Source organism: Saccopteryx bilineata, chromosome 1 (assembly GCF_036850765.1).
Source record: "Saccopteryx bilineata isolate mSacBil1 chromosome 1, mSacBil1_pri_phased_curated, whole genome shotgun sequence".
NCBI classification, from domain to species: domain Eukaryota; kingdom Metazoa; phylum Chordata; class Mammalia; order Chiroptera; family Emballonuridae; genus Saccopteryx; species Saccopteryx bilineata.
In genome coordinates, this window is record NC_089490.1 from 182,774,467 (window position 1) to 182,796,655 (window position 22,189).

Genomic DNA, 22,189 nt, shown 5'->3' on the forward strand with positions numbered 1-22,189 from the left:
GAAAAAGTCTGCTGTGGGAGATGTGAAAGGATTATTAACATTTTATGTGATTCTACAGAGAATATATATATAAATATATGTTTTGTTGTTTTACTGTAGTTTTAAAAGGTGTCACTGTAGCATTTCCCCCTAGGGGATGGGAATGAAAAGAAGCATTGATGTGGTGATTAAGTTGGGTAATTGAAAGGTCTTATCAGCCGGCCTATCACTGCCAGTTTAGTGTGGCACTTGGTACTTAGTGTGGGGGCTTCTCTGAAGTCGTTTCAGATTAAACTCTCAGCAGGAGTTAACTTTGGAACAGCAGCTGCTCCTGTTTGATTACTTCTCTCCTCAAGATGGGCCTGTGAGTGGGGCCAATCATTTCTCAGCAGTCTAGGGAGCATGTGGAACTCCTGGCCCTTCTGTTTTCTCATCCTAATTCTTTCCTCTCTTTCCCTTGGGTTAGTTATATATTGTATTAGTTACTTACTTTTCTTCAGTATAATTTAGAAGCAGTTGTTTACACAGCTCTACAAAGTCTATATTAAATAGCCTTTAGTTGAGTAAACCCTGTATACATTTTTGTGGATCTCAGTCTCTCCCTAAGTTATGGTTTTACTCCAGCTAATAAATATCCTTATACAACAGGACTTTAATTTTTAAAAAATATTTTCTCTTACTGACATAGCATATATCACATTCTTCAAATGTATTGATTAGTACTGTGAACCACAAAAGTATACAAATTCTTGGAAGAATCTCAGTATGGACAGAATTGCTAAACAGTCATTCAGTACTCCGGTCACGTCCTGTCTCTATGAACAGTAAACTGCGATTGATCAAAATTTAGTCCTGTCCTTATACATAAAACCCTCTGAAAACCAGAAATCAGGCCTGGTCCCAAAAAATACAACATCGGGGTTGGGGTCTTCTTTTTAATTAAGTGCTCCTCCAGGTCAGCGATTTTCAACCAACATGCTTCCAGAGACGCACTGGTGGCTGCAAGAATTTTTAAAACACGCAATCAGTACCTGACTAGTCAGGGGCAGTGACCCCTTTTCCCTTAAACTGTCAAATTTAAAAATTCCAGCAGCCAACACAGTAATAGTCATCCAAAGTGAATGACTCAAAATTATATCTTATCAGATTGGCAAAAAATATATCTTTGATGGACCGCAGAATTTTAGTAACTAGCTTATGTGTGCCATAAGATGAAAAAGGTTGAAAATTGCTGCCCTAGATCAGTGTTCAGTTCTGCCCTAGTGACAAGCTTTTGTCACTTCTGATCCTGTTCCGGTTGTCAAGCAGCTTTCCAGAGATGCAGAGTGAGCCTGCCCACCCTGCGTAGCACTTAAATGCCACAGAAGTGAGGCAGGCACGCTAAAGAAGGACTTGTTTATGACTCTCCCCTTTGGAAAGGAGGAGACTAAGAATCGGATGCTTCAGTGATTAAGAAGATGGAAGAACAGAAGGAAAGTATTGTTTGTCTCATTGCTTTAGAGCAGGGGTCTCAAACTCGCGGCCCGCGGCCCGCCGAACAATTTTGTGCGGCCCACAGACTAATCCACGAAGTTCAAAATATTTTGGATAAAATTAAGTAAGCCTAGGGGCCTACTTGTATTTTTCATTTCTCTAGCATCCTAGCTAGATATTAGCTTTGTTAACAGCAGTTGTGATGCGAACTACAGTTTCTGGTCGTTTTTGTGACACTGAGTAAACTGCATGTACGATTGTGCTTGTTGTACTGATTTTTTTTTGTTTTCAACTGCAGTGAGAAAAGTGTTGCGTAACAGTTGCCTTTTGTAGACCTAGTGCGGCCCGCTGAACGGCTGTGATCTTGCTCTGTGGCCCACATGCTGAGTTGAGTTTGAGACCCCTGCTTTAGAGTAACAGTATCTAGAATACAGGGTGGGGCAAAAGTAGGTTTACAGTTGTATGTATGGAAAGTAATACAAAAATGAATAAATAATAGTACAGGAATAAACTGTTTTGTGTCCTCACAGCTGTAAACTTACTTTTGCCCCGCCCTATACAAACATCCCCTCAATTGTAAACCTGTTTCCTGGAGATGATACTGTTCCTGGCACCCTGCCTTGTCCAGGGGTGCTATTAAAGGATGACAAGTAGGACCCAAAGTTGAGCACCAGCTGTTGCTCAATAGTTTTCTTTTGGTTACAGATTCTAAATAGAAGCTCCAAGTAGAAAAAGTCCTCATAAGCTGAACTGTACTGTTCAGAATTTTTCTACATTGTAAATTCCTATCTTTAACACCACTGCTCTTTTTTGTTTTAAATGAAACTACATTCACTTGTTCTGATTATACAACAGAGTATGTTCCTAATAGAAAGTTTGGAAAAAATACGTATATAAAAGAAAAAATTATCTATAATTCCATCTCATAGTTAATCACTATTTTCATACATTTCTGGTTTTTATCTTCTCATACAATACTATAATTTTAACATAGAGGCTCATGAATATACTGTTTTTAAGTTGTTTTCCTTTAACATTATATTGTGTTTTCCAGTTTCAAGTCTTATAAATTATGATTAAGCTCTTTGCTACAAAGTAATACATTTTTATTATACAAAGTTTATTTTTTTAAAAATTAAAATCACTCATGGTCCAAGCTCTGAATACTGCTGATATATTGGTGGTTCAGCCTTTCTGCTATGCATATGTGGTGTAACTTTTTTTTTTTTTTTTCACAGAGACAGAGAGAGTCAGAGAAAGGGATGGACAGGGACAGAGAGATGAGAAGCATCAATCATTAGTTTTTCCTTGCGACGCCTTAGTTGTTCATTGATTGCTTTCTCATATGTGCCTTGACTGTGGGCCTTCAGCAGACCGAGTAACCCCTTGCTCGAGCCAGCAACCTTAGATCCAAGCTGGTGAGCTTTGCTCAAACCAGATGAGCCCGCGCTCAAGCTGGTGACCTCAGGGTCTCAAACCTGGGTCCTCCACATCCCAGTCCGATGCTCTATCCACTGCGCCACCGCCTGGTCAGGCTACTTGATGTAACTTTTTAAAAACATAATTGGGATCATACTGCACATAGCATTATATAGTTCCTCCTTTTTTTCACAAAGTAAGAATTTTTAAACATTTTCCTAAGATATGATCTTTAATGATATTCCATCATGTAGGTATACCAAACTTTAATTATTTTGCTATTGTCAGACATTTGGGTTATTTCCAGTTTTTTCTATTATAAGCAATGCTGTATTACAGTTCTTACACCTGCATTTTAAAGTACCATCATCAATTACCTTCATGTGATAAAGTCCTAGTAGTAGAATTAATAGATTTAAGTTAATGAATCAAAAACATTTTTTTTCAGACTTTTATGTATTCTCAACAGAATAACTTTAAAGATTTCTTGCTCTGTGTTGCTTATGGATGATCCAGAAGAAAATAACCAATTAGAACTTTGTTTGTTTCAACTCCACTAATACTCTATGGCCATACCACCTTGAATGCGCCACATATCATCAACTCGACTCATATTTTTATGTTAGAATTCTCAGATTTGTTAACCGTAACCCATTTCTGTAATTTTTAGTACAGGTCCCAAAACAACACTTTCCAAAAGAATCTTGTGCTTATCGATAGCCCCTGGAAATCCCTGGCCTGGAGCTTTCAGAGGCTTGGCCTGGGGGCACTTAGGAGTTGGATCACCTGGATTAGAGGCAAAGACATAAGTGCCTATCCCTTGATCCTCTATTTGAAATCAAGACTGCGCTCAAGTTTGGGGAACTTTTAGGGTGACCCAAAATTAATACAAAAGAATACTCCCAGATCACGCCCGACATTGGAAAACTTTAGGGCAATCCAAAATGAGTTTTGAAAATACTTTTTTCAGCTGTGTGGGTCCTACTCCTCTTGGTAAAAATCATTCAGAAAGGCAGTGGAATAGAAGGAGAAGTGCTGGGTTTGAACTTCCAGCTGCCTGAATTGGAATCCAGCTTTCCCACTTAGGAGCTGGGTCCCTTGGGCAGTTTCTGAATCTTCTTGTGCCTCAGTTTTACTCATCTATAAATGATAATAATACCTCTTAGGGTTATTATGATTTATTTAGTTGCTGTATCAATTAAGGTTCAACCAGAGAAGCAGAACCAGTAGGAAAAATTTATTAAAAGATTTATTGTAGTTAATTGGCTTATGTGGTTGTGGGGGCCAGCCAGACAAGTCAAAAACCCATAGGGCAGATCCCAGGAAGGGAGGCTGGAACTTATGCACAGTGAAGCAGCATCCACAGGCACGACTTTTTCTTCATCAAAGAAGCTTCGGCTTTGTTCTTAAGGCCTTTCAACTGATTGAATGAGGCCCACTGAGAGTATCTAGGATTTTCTCCCATACTTAAAATCAACTGATTATGAACTTTAACCATATAATTTTGTGTTTGGCTGAATAACTGGTAACTGTAGCCTAAGCCAGGTTGACACACAAAGTTGCTTTGAACCTCAGTTAGGCAGGCTAAACCTACTTGGGAGTGAGTATCAATGTTAACTCTGCTTTTCAAACTCAGGTCCCTGTAAATGCCTGTAGCCCTGTTCTTCCTGACAGATCTGTTAGTTTTGTCGTAAGTACTTACCATTGCGTTAGTCTCTTTGGAGCCAAGGTGTCCGGTCATGGCAGGATTCTATGGAGGAACATAAACCAGTATCTGCATAAACACACTGGGTGGCATCTGCTCTAAACACATGTGTGTTACCCTTACATGCTTCGATAAGCACACTGCTACACAAATCGACTTGTGTGGACTGGTGAAGTCTGGGATTGTCAGCAAGTGTTGAGTGGCCCCACAGAATTCTGCCCTAGTGACAAGACACTAGCTTTGGCTACTTAGAGAAAAGGTAGGGAGTTGGTTCTCTCTTTTTGCTAGCACTGAGTTTTCATAGCTGATTCTACATAGCAGATGAATTTCCTTTTGGGAAGTTAATTGCGCTCCTTTGAGCATAATAAACCCTAACCTCCTCTCAGTCAGAACAGGAAGGCGGCTTTTTTGTTCCCTTTCTCAGAGTAGGAAGAGACCAGCCATTCAAGTAAAATAGCAAGTAGGAAAAGCACAAAAACATTGGTAGGATACTTCCTTGTGGTCTTGGGGTTCCAAGATTTTAGCAGTAGCTCTGGAAACAATGCCTGTTTAGTTGACACTCTGTGGACTCACTCTCTAGGCTGACATTTCCGTGTTTGGTTTGTCAGTCCTACGAAACGTTTACCTTGCGCAGTACTAGTGGCTGCAGGGGAAGCGGAGGCCCTTGCCTGCTTCTCTGAGAACTGCCTCCCGGCTGCAGGATAGGCTCCTGGAACCAGGTCTCAACACAGCCTTACCCCATTTGGCCATAGCTGGGAGACTTCTGGCCTCTGTTCTGTGATAATCAAGTTCTTTCTCTTGAAAGCCATGAGCCATGGTTTCCAGAGCTTGAAATTAATTTAGATTTCGGTTTGATGGGACATATATACTGATGAATACTGGCCAGCTGTGCCAATGAACAAGCAGAGAGAGTCCAACTGTAGCAGATTTGAAGAAAGAAGCATAGGTAGTGCGGGTCTCAGAGAAAGTGAAGAAGAGGAGGGCTTGTGCAAGACGCCCCCACATTTCCCAGTTCAACATAGAGTTCACCTGCACTTCCCATCTGTGGGAATCCTGAGACACCCTTGTATTTTCATAATTAAAATGCTTTTTAGTTTGAGTTTAAAGGGGTTCCAGTTGCTTTCCCCCTCTCAAGATAATATAATGCCATAAGAAGAATAACCATGGCCCTGGCCGGTTGGCTCAGTGGTAGAGCGTCGGCCTGGTGTGTAGAAGTCCTGGGTTCGATTCCCAGCCAGGGCACACAGGAGAGGCGCCCATCTGCTTCTCCACCCCTCCCCCTCTCCTTCCTCTCTGTCTCTCTCTTCCCCTCCGGCAGCCGAGGCTCCATTGGAGCAAAGATGGCCCGGGCCCTGGGAATGGCTCCTTGGCCTCTGCCCCAGGCGCTAGAGTGGCTCTGGTCTCGGCAGAGCAACGCCCCGGAGGGGCAGAGCGTCGCCCCCTGGTGGGCAGAGCATCGCCCCCTGGTGGGCGTGCAGGGTGGATCCTGGTCGGGCGCATGCGGGAGTCTGACTGTCTCTCCCGGTGTCTAGCTTCATAAAAATAAAAAAAAAAAAAAAAAAAAGAATAACCGTAATGACATTATAATTTAGAAATGAAAATTACATACTAAACATACTTACACTGGTTTTAGGTTTTAGGACTAACCCAGACTATATAGCCTTATTTCAGGATTTATTTCCACCTAGGTCAGGGTACCATGGATATATTGAAAAAACAGCAGAGTAGTACTTTCAAGTATTTATGTACAAACCAAATCCCTGCCATATAATATATTGTGTGAAGAAAGAAATATATTGCTTGTCTTACACCCCTTGACATGTTATGTATTATGAGTAAATTCCAGAAGTGATGAAAGCCTTAAATCATTTTCTAATACTCTTCAAAACACCTTCCCCCTTTCTCCACCATTGTCTCTGATTTAAATCTTCTAAACCCTGGGATATGCAGTGGAAGAAAACAAGTTCTCGGTGTTCCTTGGTGATTGATTCACAGTTGTCACTTATATATTAATAAGTGTTTTCTGTATTTTCCTCTCAACATTCAGCTGCGGGTGAATTTTCTGGTTTTGTTTGTTTGTTTTGCAGGTGAACTTTTTGAGAGTCAGGAAAGCACGGTAACTAAGAGCTCAGTCTTTGGAATCATACTGTCCAAGTTCAAATCCTGGCTTCATTATTTACAAGCTATGAGACCTTGGATATTTAAATTATATGAACTCTTTTCTTATCTGTAAAATTGCAATAGCAATAGTACCTTCTTCTCAGGGTGGATGTGTAGACTAAGTGAGTTGAAAGACATAAGCCTCACTCAGCAGGGGTCCCCAAACTTTTTACACAGGGGACCAGTTCACTGTCCCTCAGACCGTTGGAGAGCCGCCACATACAGTGCTCCTCTCACTGACCACCAATGAAAGAGGTGCCCCTTCTGGAAGTGTGGTGGGGGGCCAGATAAATGGCCTCAGGGGGCCGCATGTGGCCCGCGGGGCCGTAGTTTGGGGAAGCCTGATAAGGTATTAGAACCGTGCTCAGTTAGGTTAGCTATTCCTATTGGAGTGGATTAGTTATCAAGCCAACTCTCTTTACTCCAGTTGGATTAAGTAATTGATTCTTATTAAGTGGAATTTAAATTGGTATCTTGGAGTTTTTTAAGTTTCATATTTAAAAAAGAAAATTTAGAGTAGTAGGTTTTAGGTAGAGATCATCCAAACATTTCTAATAAAGTTATAGATGAGAAACCTGACATTCAGTTATACAGTTGTGCTCACAGAGTAAGTAGTGACAGGACTGAAACTGAACCTCAACCCCCTCACCATTCACACTCTATGTCTGAAAACTATCAGAAGGATCCCTGGTCCCGAGCCCTTACATAGCCTGTGTCTCCAGGCATTCTTTTATAAACTGAATGCAGGCAACTGCTTTATGTACAACGGTAGGCCACCTCTCTTCTCTTCTCTTTGACCCTTTGCTTGCATAAAGAAGCAACTTGAGGCCCTGGCCGGTTGGCTCAGTGGTGGAGCGTCGGCCTGGCGTGTGGGAGTCCCAGGTTCGATTCCTGGCCAGGGCACACAGGAGAAGCACCCATCTGCTTCTCCACCCCTCCCCCTCTCCTTCCTCTCTGTCTCTCTCTTCCCCTCCCTCAGCTGAGGCTCCACTGGAGCAAGGTTGGCCCAGGCACTGAGGATGGCTCCATGGCCTCTGCCTCAGGCGCTAGAATGGCTCTGGTTGCAACAGAGCGACGCCCCAGATGGACAGAGCATCGCCCCCTGGTGGGCATGCTGGGTGGATCCCGGGCACGCGCATGCGGGAGTCTGTTTGACTGCCTCCCCGTTTCCAACTTCAGAAAAATACAAAAAAAAAAAAAAAAAAAAAGCAACTTGATCTAGGTATTTAAATAAAGTAGTACCCTTTAATTTTTTTAAATAGTGATTACTGAGGATATAGCAAGTCCCCCATAGATTTGTTCTGCTTAAAACTGAGGCAAAACCACAACTTGCATTTATGGTATGCCTGCTATTGGGAGGATCAGGACTTAAATAACATCTCTATGAAATATTAATCATATATTGGAGTTTCTGTACAATGATATATTTAAAAATGGAATTCAATTATATTTAACAAATAGTTATTGTGTATGATAAGCACTTTGTTAGGCATTGTGCTAAACCCAGGGAGTTAAAACCCTAAAAATTAAATCTGCAGAAATTTTGCCCTGCCCTAATTTATTTTATTTTATTTTGATGAGAGGAGGGGAGGCAGAGACATACTCTCGCATGTGCCCCAGCCAGATCAACCCGGCAAGCCCCGCTTGGGGACAATGCTCTGCCCATCTGGGGCCCTGGCTCTGTTGCAACTGGAGCCTTTTTTTTTTTTTTTTTTTAGCTCCTGAGACAGAGGCCTGGGGCCAACTTGCTCTAATTGAGCCTTGACTCTGAGAGGGGAGGAGGAGAGAGAGAGAGAGGAGGAGAAAGAGAGAGAAGCGAGAGGGGGAGGGGTGGAAAAGCAGATGGGCCCTTCTCCTGTGTGCCCTGGCCAGAAATCAAATCCAGGACATCCACACACACCGGTCCAACACTCTACCACTGAGCCAACCGGCCAACGCCTACCCTGGTTTATTTTAAATTCTGTTAAGGTTAGTTGTCTTCCTGTCTCCTGAATTTTTCTTCCTTTTACTAGTACTTCTCTTCTTTGTAAAACACTGCTCCAAATAGTCTGTCTTTATGTGGTAAGCCCTGTGGATGGACCTTCTTGACCTCACTCCTCAGTTTGAACATGACTTCACCTTGAGAAAAAATATTTGGGTTTTGATCATTTTTCTTGCTCTGGGGAAAAATGCTATCATTCAGTGCTTAAAGTTAGTTGTTCCATTAATGCTTATAGGGGATCTTTTCTAGTACTTTCTGTAATATCTTACAAATAAAACATGGAAAAGTATAATTTGAATATCAGAGTGTTTAAAATATACATAATTGTGATAAATGTAACATTAATGTAAGATGTAAACAGTAGGGGAAACTGGGCTGGGGTAGCTAGAAACTATTATGTTTACAACTATTTCATAAACCTAAAACTATTACAACACTTGAAAATTATTTTTAAAAAAGATTCTCCCTACAAAGCATACATACGAAATAAGTTGCAATTCAATATTAGCATGGTGAGCAGCTTTTATCCTGCTTCACCAAATAATATAAGACAAAATGATCAAAATTTAGTTATTTCAATAAGAGAAAGGTAATTACTCCTACAGAAAGTCGTAACTTGAAAACAAACTTTGTTGTTGTTGTTTTGGCTCTAATCAGCTGCATCTTTATTTAGTGGGTTCCAGCTTAGCACTAGTACAGTAACAAGGACGGGAAGTTCAAGGGGGAGTCAGAGACGGGGATCTATCTGGTCCAGCCCTTTGCATGCAGAAGCTCCTCCACCCTTCCTACAGAGAGGAGTTGTGGGAGAGAAGGACCCACAGAAATGGGAAGGATTTGTCATAAGACATGTTCTCCAGTCTGTTTTGGGCTGGTGCTCACACATGCTGCCTGACATGGATGTTTTCAGAAGGACGAGATCCCGTTGAGAGACGCAGTGAGGGCCCGGGTGGGGAGTGGGGGTGGGGGTGGCCGTGGGCTGCAGTGAGCTGCCATCCAGAACTGGTCCGCAGGGCTCAGAGGTTTACACAAGCGAATGTTCTGTCTCTGATCTCCGAGCCACAGGATAATTGTGGGCTCAGTTTTAGCCGTCAGTATTTGTCTGGAAGGAAAACATGTAACTTTCATCACACCAGCGTTAGGTGCTTAGAGCGGCTGCCATCTCTGCCCCTCCATCAAAACCGGCATATTTGTTACTAGATAGGCAGATCTACAAGTAGAGGGAATTTCTAGATATTTGACCTTCTTTTTATTTATCTACACATTGATTTCAGTTGATTTCTATTACTATGAATTCTAATAACAAGAAGGGCCATGGCCTGTAAAACAATTAGTATATCTTTTAGACAGTATGAGGTGAAGGTGTGAGCAGGATAATCGTGAGTGCCCCTGGAAGTCTGAATTAGGACGGGACGGCCCTGCCAAGCCAGTTCTAAAAATGCTTAACAGTGGACCAGCTGGGAGTTTGAAGAGTGACTCTGGCTTTGGCTGCTGCAGGAAGATCAGTTTGCTATTCATATCTGCTCAGTCTTGCCAATGAGGATCTTTTTTTTTTTTTTTTTTTTGGTGGAGATGCCGGGGAACGAACCCGGGGCCTCATACAATCTATTTTATTATTTAGTTTACTTACTCTTCAGTCTCTCTTTCAGTTGTATTTAGTTTGAATTAACATCTGTAATTAGTTCTATATTTGATATATTTTGGGGGGTGTATTTTGTATTTTTCTGAAGTTGGTAACAGGGAGGCAGACAGACTCCCGCATGCGCCCGACCGGGATTCACCCAGCATGTCCACCAGGGGGGATGCTCTGCCCATCCGGGGTGTTGCTCTGTTGCAACCAGAGCCATTCTAGTGCCTGAAGCAGAGGCCATGGAGCCATCCTTAGTGCAGGGGCCAACTTTGCTCCAATGGAGCCTTGGCTGCGGGAGGGGAAGAGAGAGACAGAGAGGAAGGAGAGGGGGAGGGGTGGAGAAGCAAATGGGCACTTCTCCTGTGTGCCCTGGCCAGGAATCAAACCCGGGACTCTTGCACGCCAGGCCGATGCTCTACCACTGAGCCAGCCAGCAAGAGCTTGATATATTTTTTGAAGATTCTAGATATTCTTAGGTGGTTCCATGTTTTCTGATCTGTATTAAAATTGGCAGCCAAAAAAAAAAGAACCCCCCCCCCAAAAAACAAAAAAAAAAACCCAAACTAAAAGATTGCCTGTTTACTTTTCTGCCTTCTCCACTTAGATGTAAGCTCTTTTAATGCAGAGGATTATCTTTTTTACTCCTGTCTCAGTACCTAAGAGAATTCCTGAAACATATAAGACACTAAGGAAATAATAATTATGTTGATGATTTTTTAAAATCCTAAGTGTTTATGTGGTTTACCCCCATAATGACATGTAAGGTTTGACCTCAGTCTGTTTCCGGAGAGTAATTAATTGTCTGATGGTTTGAATGTGATTTTAATTATTCAAAGGTCATGAATTTAGCATGAACCAAATACTTCTTGTTTTGTTTTTTTTTTGCCAAAGCAATTTAAAAAATAACTCAAAATTATAAAAGGAATAATGTTTATTATATAAAACTTAGAAAATATAGAAATATAGGTACATAACAAATCATAATTCTGTACCTATCAGAGCCAACTGTTATTAACATTTTGGGCAGATGCAGTGTTGTGCTCATAAATTTTTAACAATCAGTTCCCTTAGTATAATACCAATATGAATTTTGGTTGATATATTTATTTATTTATTTATCTTTCTGAAGCTGGAAACGGGGAGAGACAGTCAGACAGACTCCCGCATGCTCCCGGCAAGGATCCACCCGGCACGCCTACCAGGGGCGCCGCTCTGCCCACCAAGGGGCGATGCTCTGCCCCTCCCGGGCGTCGCTCTGTTGCGACCAGAGCCACTCTAGTGCCTGGGGGCAGAGGCCAAGGAGCCATCCCCAGCGCCCGGGCCATCTTTGCTCCAATGGAGCCTTGGCTGCGGGAGGGGAAGAGAGAGACAGAAAGGAAGGAGAGGGGGAGGGGTGGAGAAGCAGATGGGCGCTTCTCCTGTGTGCCCTGGCCGGGAATCAAACCCGGGACTTCTACACGCCAGGCCGACGCTCTACCACTGAGCCAACCGGCCAGGGCCATTATATTTATTAATATTAATGAGTAAGATGAAAGTGAAACAACCAAAGCAGAAGTCGGAATTTCCACTCTTTGTCATTGACATGAGCGACTTCTTTGCTGATTTGGATAATAGTTTTCAAATACTGGAAGAATGTTTCTTTAACTTTTTGTGCTATTCATAATATAACAGCTATAAGCACAACATGCTCCTAAGTTGAATCGGCATTATTAACATTTTTTTCAAGTCTAGGCAATCAGTAAAATGATAAATTGGGCTCTGATTTGTCGGTATTTGTGATGTAAATACACCAACTCTGGCCAATTTCTCTCTCTCTCTCTCTCTCTTTCTTCTTTCTTTCTCTTTTCCTTTCCTTTCTTCCTTCCCTCCCTCCTTCCCTCCCTCCCTCCTTTCCTTCATTTTTTTCTTTCTTTTCTTCCTTTCTTCCCTTCTTCTCTCCTTCATCCCTTCCCTCCTTCCCTTACATGAGAGGAGGAGAGATAGTGAGACAGACTCCTGCATGTGCCCTGACCAAGATCCACCTGGCAACCCCTGTCTGGGGCCGGTACTCAAATCCACCAACCTGTCCTCAGTATCTGAGGCTGATGCTTGGACCAACCAAACTATCCTCAGCATACCATGGTAAATTTCAAGGTACCCACATGACATCACTGATGGTGAATTGGGAAGGGATTCACAATAATACCTCATTATATAGTATTCCACCATAAAGACATGATGATAGACATAAACAATCTTAAGAACATGGATAATAGTAAAGGTGGTAAGTTGATTAGGAAATGATGAGTTTTGAGTATTTATTGCCTTTGTTTTTGTGTGATTTATTTAATTAGTTTATATAACTTATTCTGCCTTTGTAACTTCATGCTAAAAAATAAATAAACACTCTCCCACCTGAAGTCTTATAAGGCAAACTTAAAACCCACCAGAGCTACATGCAGAGAAGAAATCCAAGGTCAGGGTTAAACCATTTCCCTAGAGTACTCAGGGCCCTGCAGAGGCAAAGGCTGAGCCTGGCGCTGGGGCTCTCATTCACCTTTAAGATATATATTTTTTTAATTATTGGTGTAGGAAAACCTTAGTTTCTCATAACAACTTAATAATTTAGGCATTTTTACTAATAACATTTAAACCAAAATACTTCCTTCACTATTTCAAATAAAAAATGGAGCTAATATTTTAGAAGTTAAACTTGTTTTATAATATAATTTAAAGTCAGAGTTTCAGACTGACTTAATTTATTTCTAACCTGTTGGAAATATCAATTAATACTTTAATCAGTTACAGATGCTTAAAATACCTATTTGGTTTTGCAATGAAACATTGCCACGTGTCATCTCTCACCTAGGTTTTACTTTAATACCATAGAGAATGGAGAAACATGGGATCGTATTTTTCACCTTTTGTCTTTCCCTTGCTGTCTAATTAAGAAGTCAAGATATGCATATGTGGGGGAAAAAAGAAAAAACAACTTAAAGAAATGGGAAGTATAAGGCTACATATTCTAATTTTAAATGCAGTGTGTAGTTATTACTAATAGAGTTGAAAGCCTCTTCCAGGATCTTTGAGCACTTGTGTGGAATTCTTGCTTCACAGAGCTAAAGAAATTTGAAACTCTGCAGAGCTGCATTTCACATGCCCATTTTGTGAAAGAGCATCATGGGAAGGACCTAAAGGAACCGAGATGTGTTCGTAACAGGGATAATACAGTCCTCACGAAAGCCTGGTCTGTTCTGTTCTCTTGGCTTTGGTATGCCTTCAGTTTAGGCTTTGTAGGAGATTCCATATCAGAGATTAGGTACATGAGAAGTATGCGTTGTGAAACTCAGAATGTCTCTAAGTAGTGAATAATGATTGCAACTGAAATGAGAATGGTCACTTTATAAATGGAATTTATAAGGTAGGATTATGATACTTATAGGGCAACTCAACTGGTGTTGGCAGGATAGCTCCAAAAATTTCAGCCTCATATAATTATGAACTATAGAAATTTGTGTACTGGAAAATAGGGTAGTAAGTGTAACTAACATTTTTTTTTGAGATTCTAATATGTGCCGAGTACTGTGTGGTATATTTATGTAGTTTTTTTCATTTGGTTTTAGTAACAAGCCAAAAGATAGGCATTAGTATCTCAAATTGCAGGTGAGCAAGTAGGTAAACTGGCCAAGTTCACAGACAGTTAACTAAGTCTCTGACTGGCTTAAGACTCTTTGCTCTTGCCGCTAGCTATGGTACTCCAGGAAGTAGATCATGCATTGTGTTTGTTTTTCCTCCATATTCTCTATGTTCACAGATTTAACTGTCAATATAACTCATTTTACAAATTTCATAATAGGTAGAATGTGTTAATGAAACTCATTTAAATGTGTATTTGTTTTATTTGCCCTGAAATTAAACATGTAAATAAAGGTTGCACATATAGATTGCTTGTCCTTGAAAATGATAAAGTAGAAAAGTACCTGATGTAACTTGATGGACATGGTAGTATAAATCTTAAGGATTATAATTTGCCTGTCATGGCCCTTGCCAGTTAACTCAGTGGTAGAGTGTCGGTCCCTCGTGTGGATATCCCAGGTTCAATTCTTAGGGCACACAGGAGAAGCAACCATCTGCTTCTCCACTTCTCCCTTTCCCCCTCCTTTCTCTCTTTCTCTCTCTTTCTCTTCCCCTCCCATAGCCATGGCCCCAGGCACTGAGAATGGGCTCTGCCTCAGGTGCTAAAAATAGCCCAGTTGTTGAGCATCAGAGCATAGGGGGCTTGCCAGGTAGATCATGTTCAACACACATACAGAAGTCTGTTTCTCTACTTCCCCACTTTCACTTAATTAAAATAATAATAATTGTCCTGTCATGGTGATGTAAAAGTGAATTCAGAAGTCACATAACTTTCAGGGTATTACTAGGAGTATTTTCTATCTCAATTATTTTTTCTTTATTAACGTTTATTCTGTAATCTTAAGGAATTCACCCCCTAGCCATACCCAAATTTTTATCTATAGAGGTTCATCAGAATTTTAGGAGTAAAAGATAAGTTGTTTTTATTGGTTTCAAGCAACTACACTTAATCTTTTTTTTCATTCCCCACAGTTTATCAGATCTGGCCCTATATATTGTGATGATGATATTAATTTATACACTATTAAATGGCATCATAGCTTTATATTTGTCATAGTGGCAAATATTATTTGCTAGTGCATATGTTCTCCCATTACAGAATATTGCCTTATTTTAGCAGGTAATATCAAGTGATAAAAATTTGGCTGGAAAGAAAAGTTCGGCTGGTACACACACAGGATGAAAATACTTGTGTGTTATATTTGATAATATTACTGCTTTCTGTTTTGAGAAGCAGATCAGGGTTGGTCCAAGGCTTTGTTTATTTAAATATACATGTAATGATTTTTTTACCCCTGAAATGCAGCAAGTCAGGGACTTTTCTGAGGTCACTGGTTCAAAGCCCTGGGCTTGCCTGGTCAAGGCACATATGGGAGTTGATGCTTCCTGTTTCTCCACTCTTCTCTCTCTCTCTCTCTCTCTCTCTCTCTCTCTCTCTTTCTCTCTCCTCTCTAAAATAAATAAATTTTAAAAATTAAAAAAGGACTTTTGTTCAGTGTAGTCTTGAAATAAGTATTACTTTTTAAAAGTGCAGGTAATTTTTGATTTGTGAACACCTGACTTATAATGGTTCTTTCATAGAATGACTGACTTTCTATGTTCCGTCATAGAAAGACTCATTTTTTTCACCCTGTATAGTCTAGTACCACTTCTCTAAAACTGTTCTCGGTGCTAGAAAGTTCTTTCACTTTCCCCTGACCTCCCCAGTGCTTTTGCCCTGACCCTCATAGCCAGCCCCTGATTTTAGCCCACTCCTACCACCACCATCAAGCTGGCCATCAGAAATGGAAAAGCCGGCTTCTTTTCTGACCGTGTGAATCCAGGCATTCCTTTTTGTTGCCAGTAGCTCAGTGGTTCTCAACTGAGGACAGTCTTTCTCTCCAGGGGACATTTGGCAATGTCTGGAGACAGTTTTGGTGGTCACAACTGTCAGGGGGCTGGGAGAAGTGTGACTGTGGCATCTAGTTGGCAGAGGGCAGGGCTGCTGCTAATCATCCGACAGTATTCAGGATGCCTCCCCCCCCCCCCCCCCCCCCCCCCCCCCCGCTACAAATATCAATAACACAAGCGTGAGAAACCTACCCTGCTCTCTCCCTACTCAAGCATTAGGTCTGTGTTTTCTTCAGCTCTCTCAGACGAAATTTAGACAACCCTCCTCCGAGCTCTCATGATACCTTGTAAAACATTTTTTCTTCATGCTCTGTTTTTATCTTTTACTTGCTGACCTTATTGACAAGACTGCATACTTTTTGAGGGAAGTTACTGTTTATTGTATATTGGGGTCCCCAGTTTTGGTGTAATGCTGGCTACCTAGTGAAAGCTCCATAAATGAATAAATGCACACATGGATAAAATGCTCTGACTTCTCCAGTGCCTTCCCGGCACTTCCAGAAGCTTCCTCTTGCTCACTACTCTCTTCGCTTTCCTACCTCCACTTATCATTTATCTCATCAAATATTAGTGTATCAATCTTATCATCCATATATTTAGTTCCTAAAAATGTAGATCTTCCCACAATTGAAGACATAGACTCTCAACACTCCAGGGTTTACTCACAAACTCTTTTTAAAAGGGCACGCATAACACAAACACCATATAATTGCTACCTGACTTCACGCAGTTCACTGGAAGACACAGCATGTAAGTAGCTATAAAAGCAACTTCAAGGCAAAATTTTATTTATACTGAAGATATTCTTCACCAGCCATGTTGCCTTCCATAAAACATCTTAAATATCAAAGGCCATTTTAAAATATTTTTTAATTTGTGTTTTGTAAAGAAGGTAGGCCAGTAATAAACGTATCAGACTTGCTGCTTGGCGCCATATTGAGTCCCAGAAATGACCTAGCATGATGAACGATCCTTCTTCAAAAGGATTAATGAATATGTAATAAGTTTTCTTTCTTTCTTTTTCTAGCCAAGGACCCTTGTCATCCATTAGAGCGGTAATCAAGAGATGTAAGTTTGTTTTTTCCTGCTCTACATTTTCCTCTGTAATAATTTCAAATGATGGTTTAGAATTCTAGCAAGTGATTCTTATTTATTTATTATTTATTTATTTTTCTTAAGTGAGAAGCAGGGAGGCAGAAAGACAGACTCCTGCATGCACCCTGACTGGGATCCACCCAGCAAGCCCCCTACAGGGCGATGCTCTACTCATCTGGGGCATTGCTCCATTGCTCAGCAACTGAGCTATTTTAGCACCTGACACAAGGCCATCAAGCCATCCTCAGCGCCCAGGGCCAGCTTGCTCCAACTGAGCCATGGCTGTGGGAGGGGAAGAGAGAGAAAGAGAGAAAGGAGAGGGGGAAGGATAGAAAAGCAATGGTTGCTTCTCCTGTGTGCCCTGACCAGGAATTGAACCCAGGACATCCCTATGCTGGACTGATACTCTATCACTGAGCCAACCGGCCAGGGCCAAGTGATTCTATTTTTTATGAAACTTACAAAGAATCCAAAAAGAGAAGCTCCTTCTAAGGAATAAGAAGCCATTTCAAACATGCAGTTAGTTTTTCAACTTTCTTTTCAACTGTCATTTATTGATAAGCCAGTTCCTCAGAACAATATTTTTCTCTCATAGAACTAAGCTGTTAAAAAAAAATCTGGATTATGTAGTCAGTTTCTATGATCTAATATAAATTTTATGTAACCATTTTCTATATGTAGAGACCTCTGATGGATTTGAAAAATACCAAACACGTCTTGTCCTTTTTGATTCATTTGTTTCCACAGTATCTTTTTTTTTTTTTTTCATTTTTCCATTGATTTGAGAGAGAGCAAGGGGAAGGAAGAGAAGGAGAGAGAAGCAGGAAGGGAGGCAAAGGAGAGAGAGAGAGAGAAAAGAGCATCAACTCATTGTTCCACTTAGTTGTTCCATTTAGTTGTGCACTCATTGGTTGCTTCTTATATGTACCCTGACCAGGGATCAAACCTGCAACCTCAGCATGCCGGGGCAATACTCTATCCACCGAGCAACCTTGCCAGGGCCTCCACAATATTTTTATTTAACAGTAAAAATGCCTATGGAGATCAGCTCACACTTCCACATATAGGATAGAAGTGCAGTAATAGAATTCTCTCCAGAATGGTAGATTCATACTTACTAACTCTTGGTTAAAGCTTTAAACATGCTCTTGGTGTATAGGATTTTAACATCCTTTTAAATAAAAATCTCTGCAAATATCTCTTTTCCAAATAGAACATGGATTACCTGTTATAAAAAAAGATAAGGCAAGGATTTGGGATGTTCTTTACATTATTTGAGCTAAGATCACCACCCTAAGGAGGATATGTACTGTTTTTAGAAACATATTTGTGATATGTAGTATGAGTTCAGGATCTCCACAGGCTGTGTGTGAAGAGTGTGCCTTTGAACTCATTGCCATGAATAGAGTGTAAGGGTATTCTGCAGTTCTCCACATCTCATTTTTGTTGTTCGTGGTGGTGAATTATAAAAATTGGGAATGTCGCAGTTTATGTTGAGGGGAGTTCAGACAGGAGAATAAAAAATTCATGACAGCTTCACATGTCTTAGAGCCCTTGGGTGGGAGTTGGGGGAGAGAGGGCTAGGGAGGTCATTATAATTAGGGTCTGGAGTTTAGGCAAGAATTTCTTCCTGGAGATACCATTTAGGGAGGAAGTGTAGAGGATAAAGAAGATGACAGAGGACCGTGTCTTGGGGAACAGTGATGGGACTAAGCTGTGCCTTTAAAGGTGCTGCAGGGCAAAAGATGCATGACCCAGAAACCCAGCCCTACTGAGGAGAGGGCCCCTGCCCTTATTCTCTGGCTTCTTACCTTTCCCTCTCTTGGGTTTCAGGGCTTCTTTGTTGGGGATTGTAACCTGTACCTGACTTCCCACAGATCCTTCAGGATGGGTCAAGCTTACCCGGAGGCCCCGTGTCTTGCAAGGCTTAAGGAGAAGGCAGCTAAGAAGGAGTGGGCAAAAAAGGCTGAGAAAGAAAGATCAGAGTAATAGAAAAACTCAGAGACCACTCTGTGTTAGAGGTCAAGGGAAGTGAGGTTTTCAAAAGGAATAAGTAAGCCACAAATAGCTCTGCGGGCTGCAGCAAGGTGAGGCACAAGGCAGCCGAGAATCCGTCATCGTACGTGGCACTCAGGTCAGCGGTGAAGTCTGCAGACATTGAAGTTAGAAGCCACACTTCAGTTTGAACAATGGATGGAATATGGATAATAGAAGCTAGGACTGCTGGGTTGGGCTACCCTTTTATGAAATGTGGCGGTAAATAGGAGAAGAAAGGGTTGTAGCTTGAGAAAGATTGAAGATCAAGCAGAGGAGATTTGAATACGTTCACAGACTGTTTAGGAAGAGGCAGAGGGGAGGAATCCTTGGAGTGGTCGATCAGAACCAGAGAGAAGAGGAGAAAAGCAGACAGGAGGCAAGAGGAGGTGGAACAATGGGGAAACTCTTGCTTTGGGGAACCCAGCTGTCTTTTAGTTCTAATGTGTTACTTTGTATACACTAAAATAGCAGTTGGTTGTACTTAGGGGTGATGTTTAGGTAAGAAGGCCAAACAGACCCTTACATGATGCCGTGTAAATACAGAATGAAGAATAATCGTGGCATCCCTTCTCTTTTCCCCTTTTGCCCGTTCTGTAAGAAAAGTCGTCTACGACTTTTGTCCTGCCCAACCCGCTGTAATGTTTGCTTTACTATCCTGGACTTAATCATGTAATCCTGGCAAGAAGAAATACTTTATCACATTTTTAGGACAATGTTCCTTAATTGGTTATATTTTAAATTCTAGTTCCAATCAAGCCTTGAGAACTTTCTTTTTGCATTTATTCTTATGAGCCTTAAAGATTTTGGATAAAGATCTTAAAGTGTTTTTACTGGATCTATCTAGAATTTCATGCTTTTTCTTTCATTACCTTTAAAAGAAAATTATCCTCTGAAACTCAGAAATAGCTAATATTCATTGCCTACTTAAGTCAGGAACTATTCACATAATATTATAAAATAATGCCCTGCGTGGTAGGTGCTAACCTCCTATTATAGATGGTAGGAACACTGAGTCTCAGAGAGGTTAAATGGCTTCACAAGGCGGAGTTTAGCTATGACCCTAGACTTCTGACCCCAAGGCCCCGAGCCTTCCATTGCATGGATGTTCTTATTACCATGTCACACGCATCATCTAACCACACCCCGTCTGAAGCAACTATAGTTAGTTATTTTTTATTATAGTGATTTTCTTTGGTAAGGAGTGTAGCAAAGATGCTTGTAATGTAATAATCCTTTTGTATGTTTATTTCTTCTGACCACCATTTAATCAATATTTTTGAATTATTTAGAATCAGGACAAGCATCTGGCATTCCGGGCTCCACAAGGAGTTAAACTGCTTCGAGGAACAAACTGCTCCCAGCCCTCCCTGTAATGGGCTGTGTGCCCTGGGATAATTCATTTAACCTCTCTGTATCTCAGTCTCCCCATCTGTAAGGTTGGAGTAGGTTGATCTCTGAGAGTCCTTTCATGCTTATGATCCTGGTGAAACTAGGCAGAGTCTTTAATGGTACTAATATTGCAAAGCCAGATCACAGGCTTTTTTTTTTTTTTTTTTACAGAGACAGAGAGAGTCAGAGAGAGGGACAGACAGACAGGAACAAAGAGAGATGAGAAGCATCAATCATCTGTTTTTCGTTGCAACACCTTAGTTGTTCATTGATTGCTTTCTCATATGTGCCTTGACCATGGGCCTTCGGTAGACCAAGTAACCCTTTGCTCAAGCCAGCAACCTTGGGCTCAAGCTGGTGAGCTTTGCTCAAACCAGATGAGCCCGCGCTCAAGCTGGCGACCTCAGGGCCTCGAACCTGGGTCCTCCGCATCCCAGTCCCACGCTCTATCCACTGCGCCACCGCCTGGTCAGGCCAAGATCACAGGCTTTTATCAAAAGCTGAATATAAGTTTGTTCTGTACCTAGAATTTAACCATATGAGCTAGAAAAGTTTAAAAACAACTCTGTAAAATGATTCGATAACTTTAACTGAAAACACTGCCTTTATTCTGGGGCCTTCATCTTAAACTCACGAGAGAATAGCAGCTTGTGGCAGGCGTTAAACGGAACATGTTGGTCCGTGTGTGGGCTTCGGTGGCAAATTCAATTTTCCTGGTAACAACTACATCAAATCTGTGTAATCTGAGAAAGTGAGAATGGATTAAGTGTCTACTTAAGAATTAACAGGAAGAGTACGAGATACTATGTGCAAATCTGCTGTGAACATCTCAGGTGTTTCCAGCTGCTAAACATGTTCAACACTGACGGAAAGTGCCAGTCGTTCTATAAGGATCAAGAGAGAAAAGAGAGTTCATAGATGAGTGAATGTGGGGAAAAAATCAGAGCTGAAGAGGGAGAGGGGAAAGCAGAGCTTCTGAACCGCTGTTGAGATCTGGGAGTGTGACTGGGAGACCTTCCCGCCTCTCATTTAGGCATCCAGAGTGGGGGTGCCCCTCTGCTAACCAGGGGGCGCCTATTCCTAAGGACCTCCCCTGTGCAAGGGCAAAATCAAGTGAAAAGTCACTGACTTTAAAGGCATGTAAACCTGACTACTGAATTTCCTTTTAACTATTATTTATACTTTAATATTGATTCCTGTCAAAGTAGCAAATTGATTTTGCAAAATGGCTTTTAGATCTTTTCGCACTGTTAAAAGCTGTAGGCAGGCGGTATTTATTTATTTATCTATCTATTTATTTATTTATTTTTACTGCAGTGTGGTTGTGTGTGTGGATACCTGATCTATACAGATAGGTCTTTTTGCCACAGCATGCTCTTTACTTCCTGAAGCCATGGTTCCTCAACTTCTCCTTTCCATAAACATATGCAGAGTGGCATGGCAAGACAGTCTTGCTTGTGAATTCCTTTTAGAGCATAAGCAGCTGGGTTCATTCTTTTCTCTCTCTTTCCTCTTCTATAACCCCTTCTTTTTTTCCCTTAGCACTCATGAATAGTGCACAGCAAAAATGCCCCGTGGAAGAGGTATGTTTGTGACGATAAATAACATGATGTCTTGTACAAGTGCTGTATCTGCTGATCCTGGCTTTAGTGGTGATGGTGATGTGATTGCAGCATGCCTAGTGAGCCTCTGCCTTAATGAAACCATGCTTATGAATCAGACGCACCACTCAAGAGCTTTAGCCTCTCTGTCCTTTTATTCCAGTACATGAGATGCGCCTCAGCTTGGTTTAACTGTTGATAAAAGTGTAAGTCAAACC

General features: G+C 41.3%; 1 protein-coding gene across 7 annotated transcripts in view; it reads left to right on the forward strand.

Moving 5' to 3' along the window:
- The window catches only part of SH3D19 (SH3 domain containing 19), a 191,305-nt gene that overhangs the window by 102,023 nt on the left and 67,093 nt on the right, over positions 1 to 22,189 (forward strand). For 3 of the 7 annotated variants that reach the window (XM_066280934.1, XM_066280893.1, XM_066280944.1), the window contains exon 3: positions 16,877 to 16,917. The exons of 2 other annotated variants lie outside the window; for them this stretch is intronic. Coding sequence is in view for 3 of the 5 variants with exons in the window: in XM_066280893.1 (XP_066136990.1) it covers positions 16,877 to 16,917 (41 nt within the window). In the remaining 2 variants the exon portion in view is untranslated. Of the gene's footprint in view, positions 1 to 16,876; positions 16,918 to 21,912; positions 21,954 to 22,189 lie in introns of all 7 variants that reach the window. 2 more of the 7 variants (XM_066280917.1, XM_066280909.1) reach the window with 1 other exon arrangement.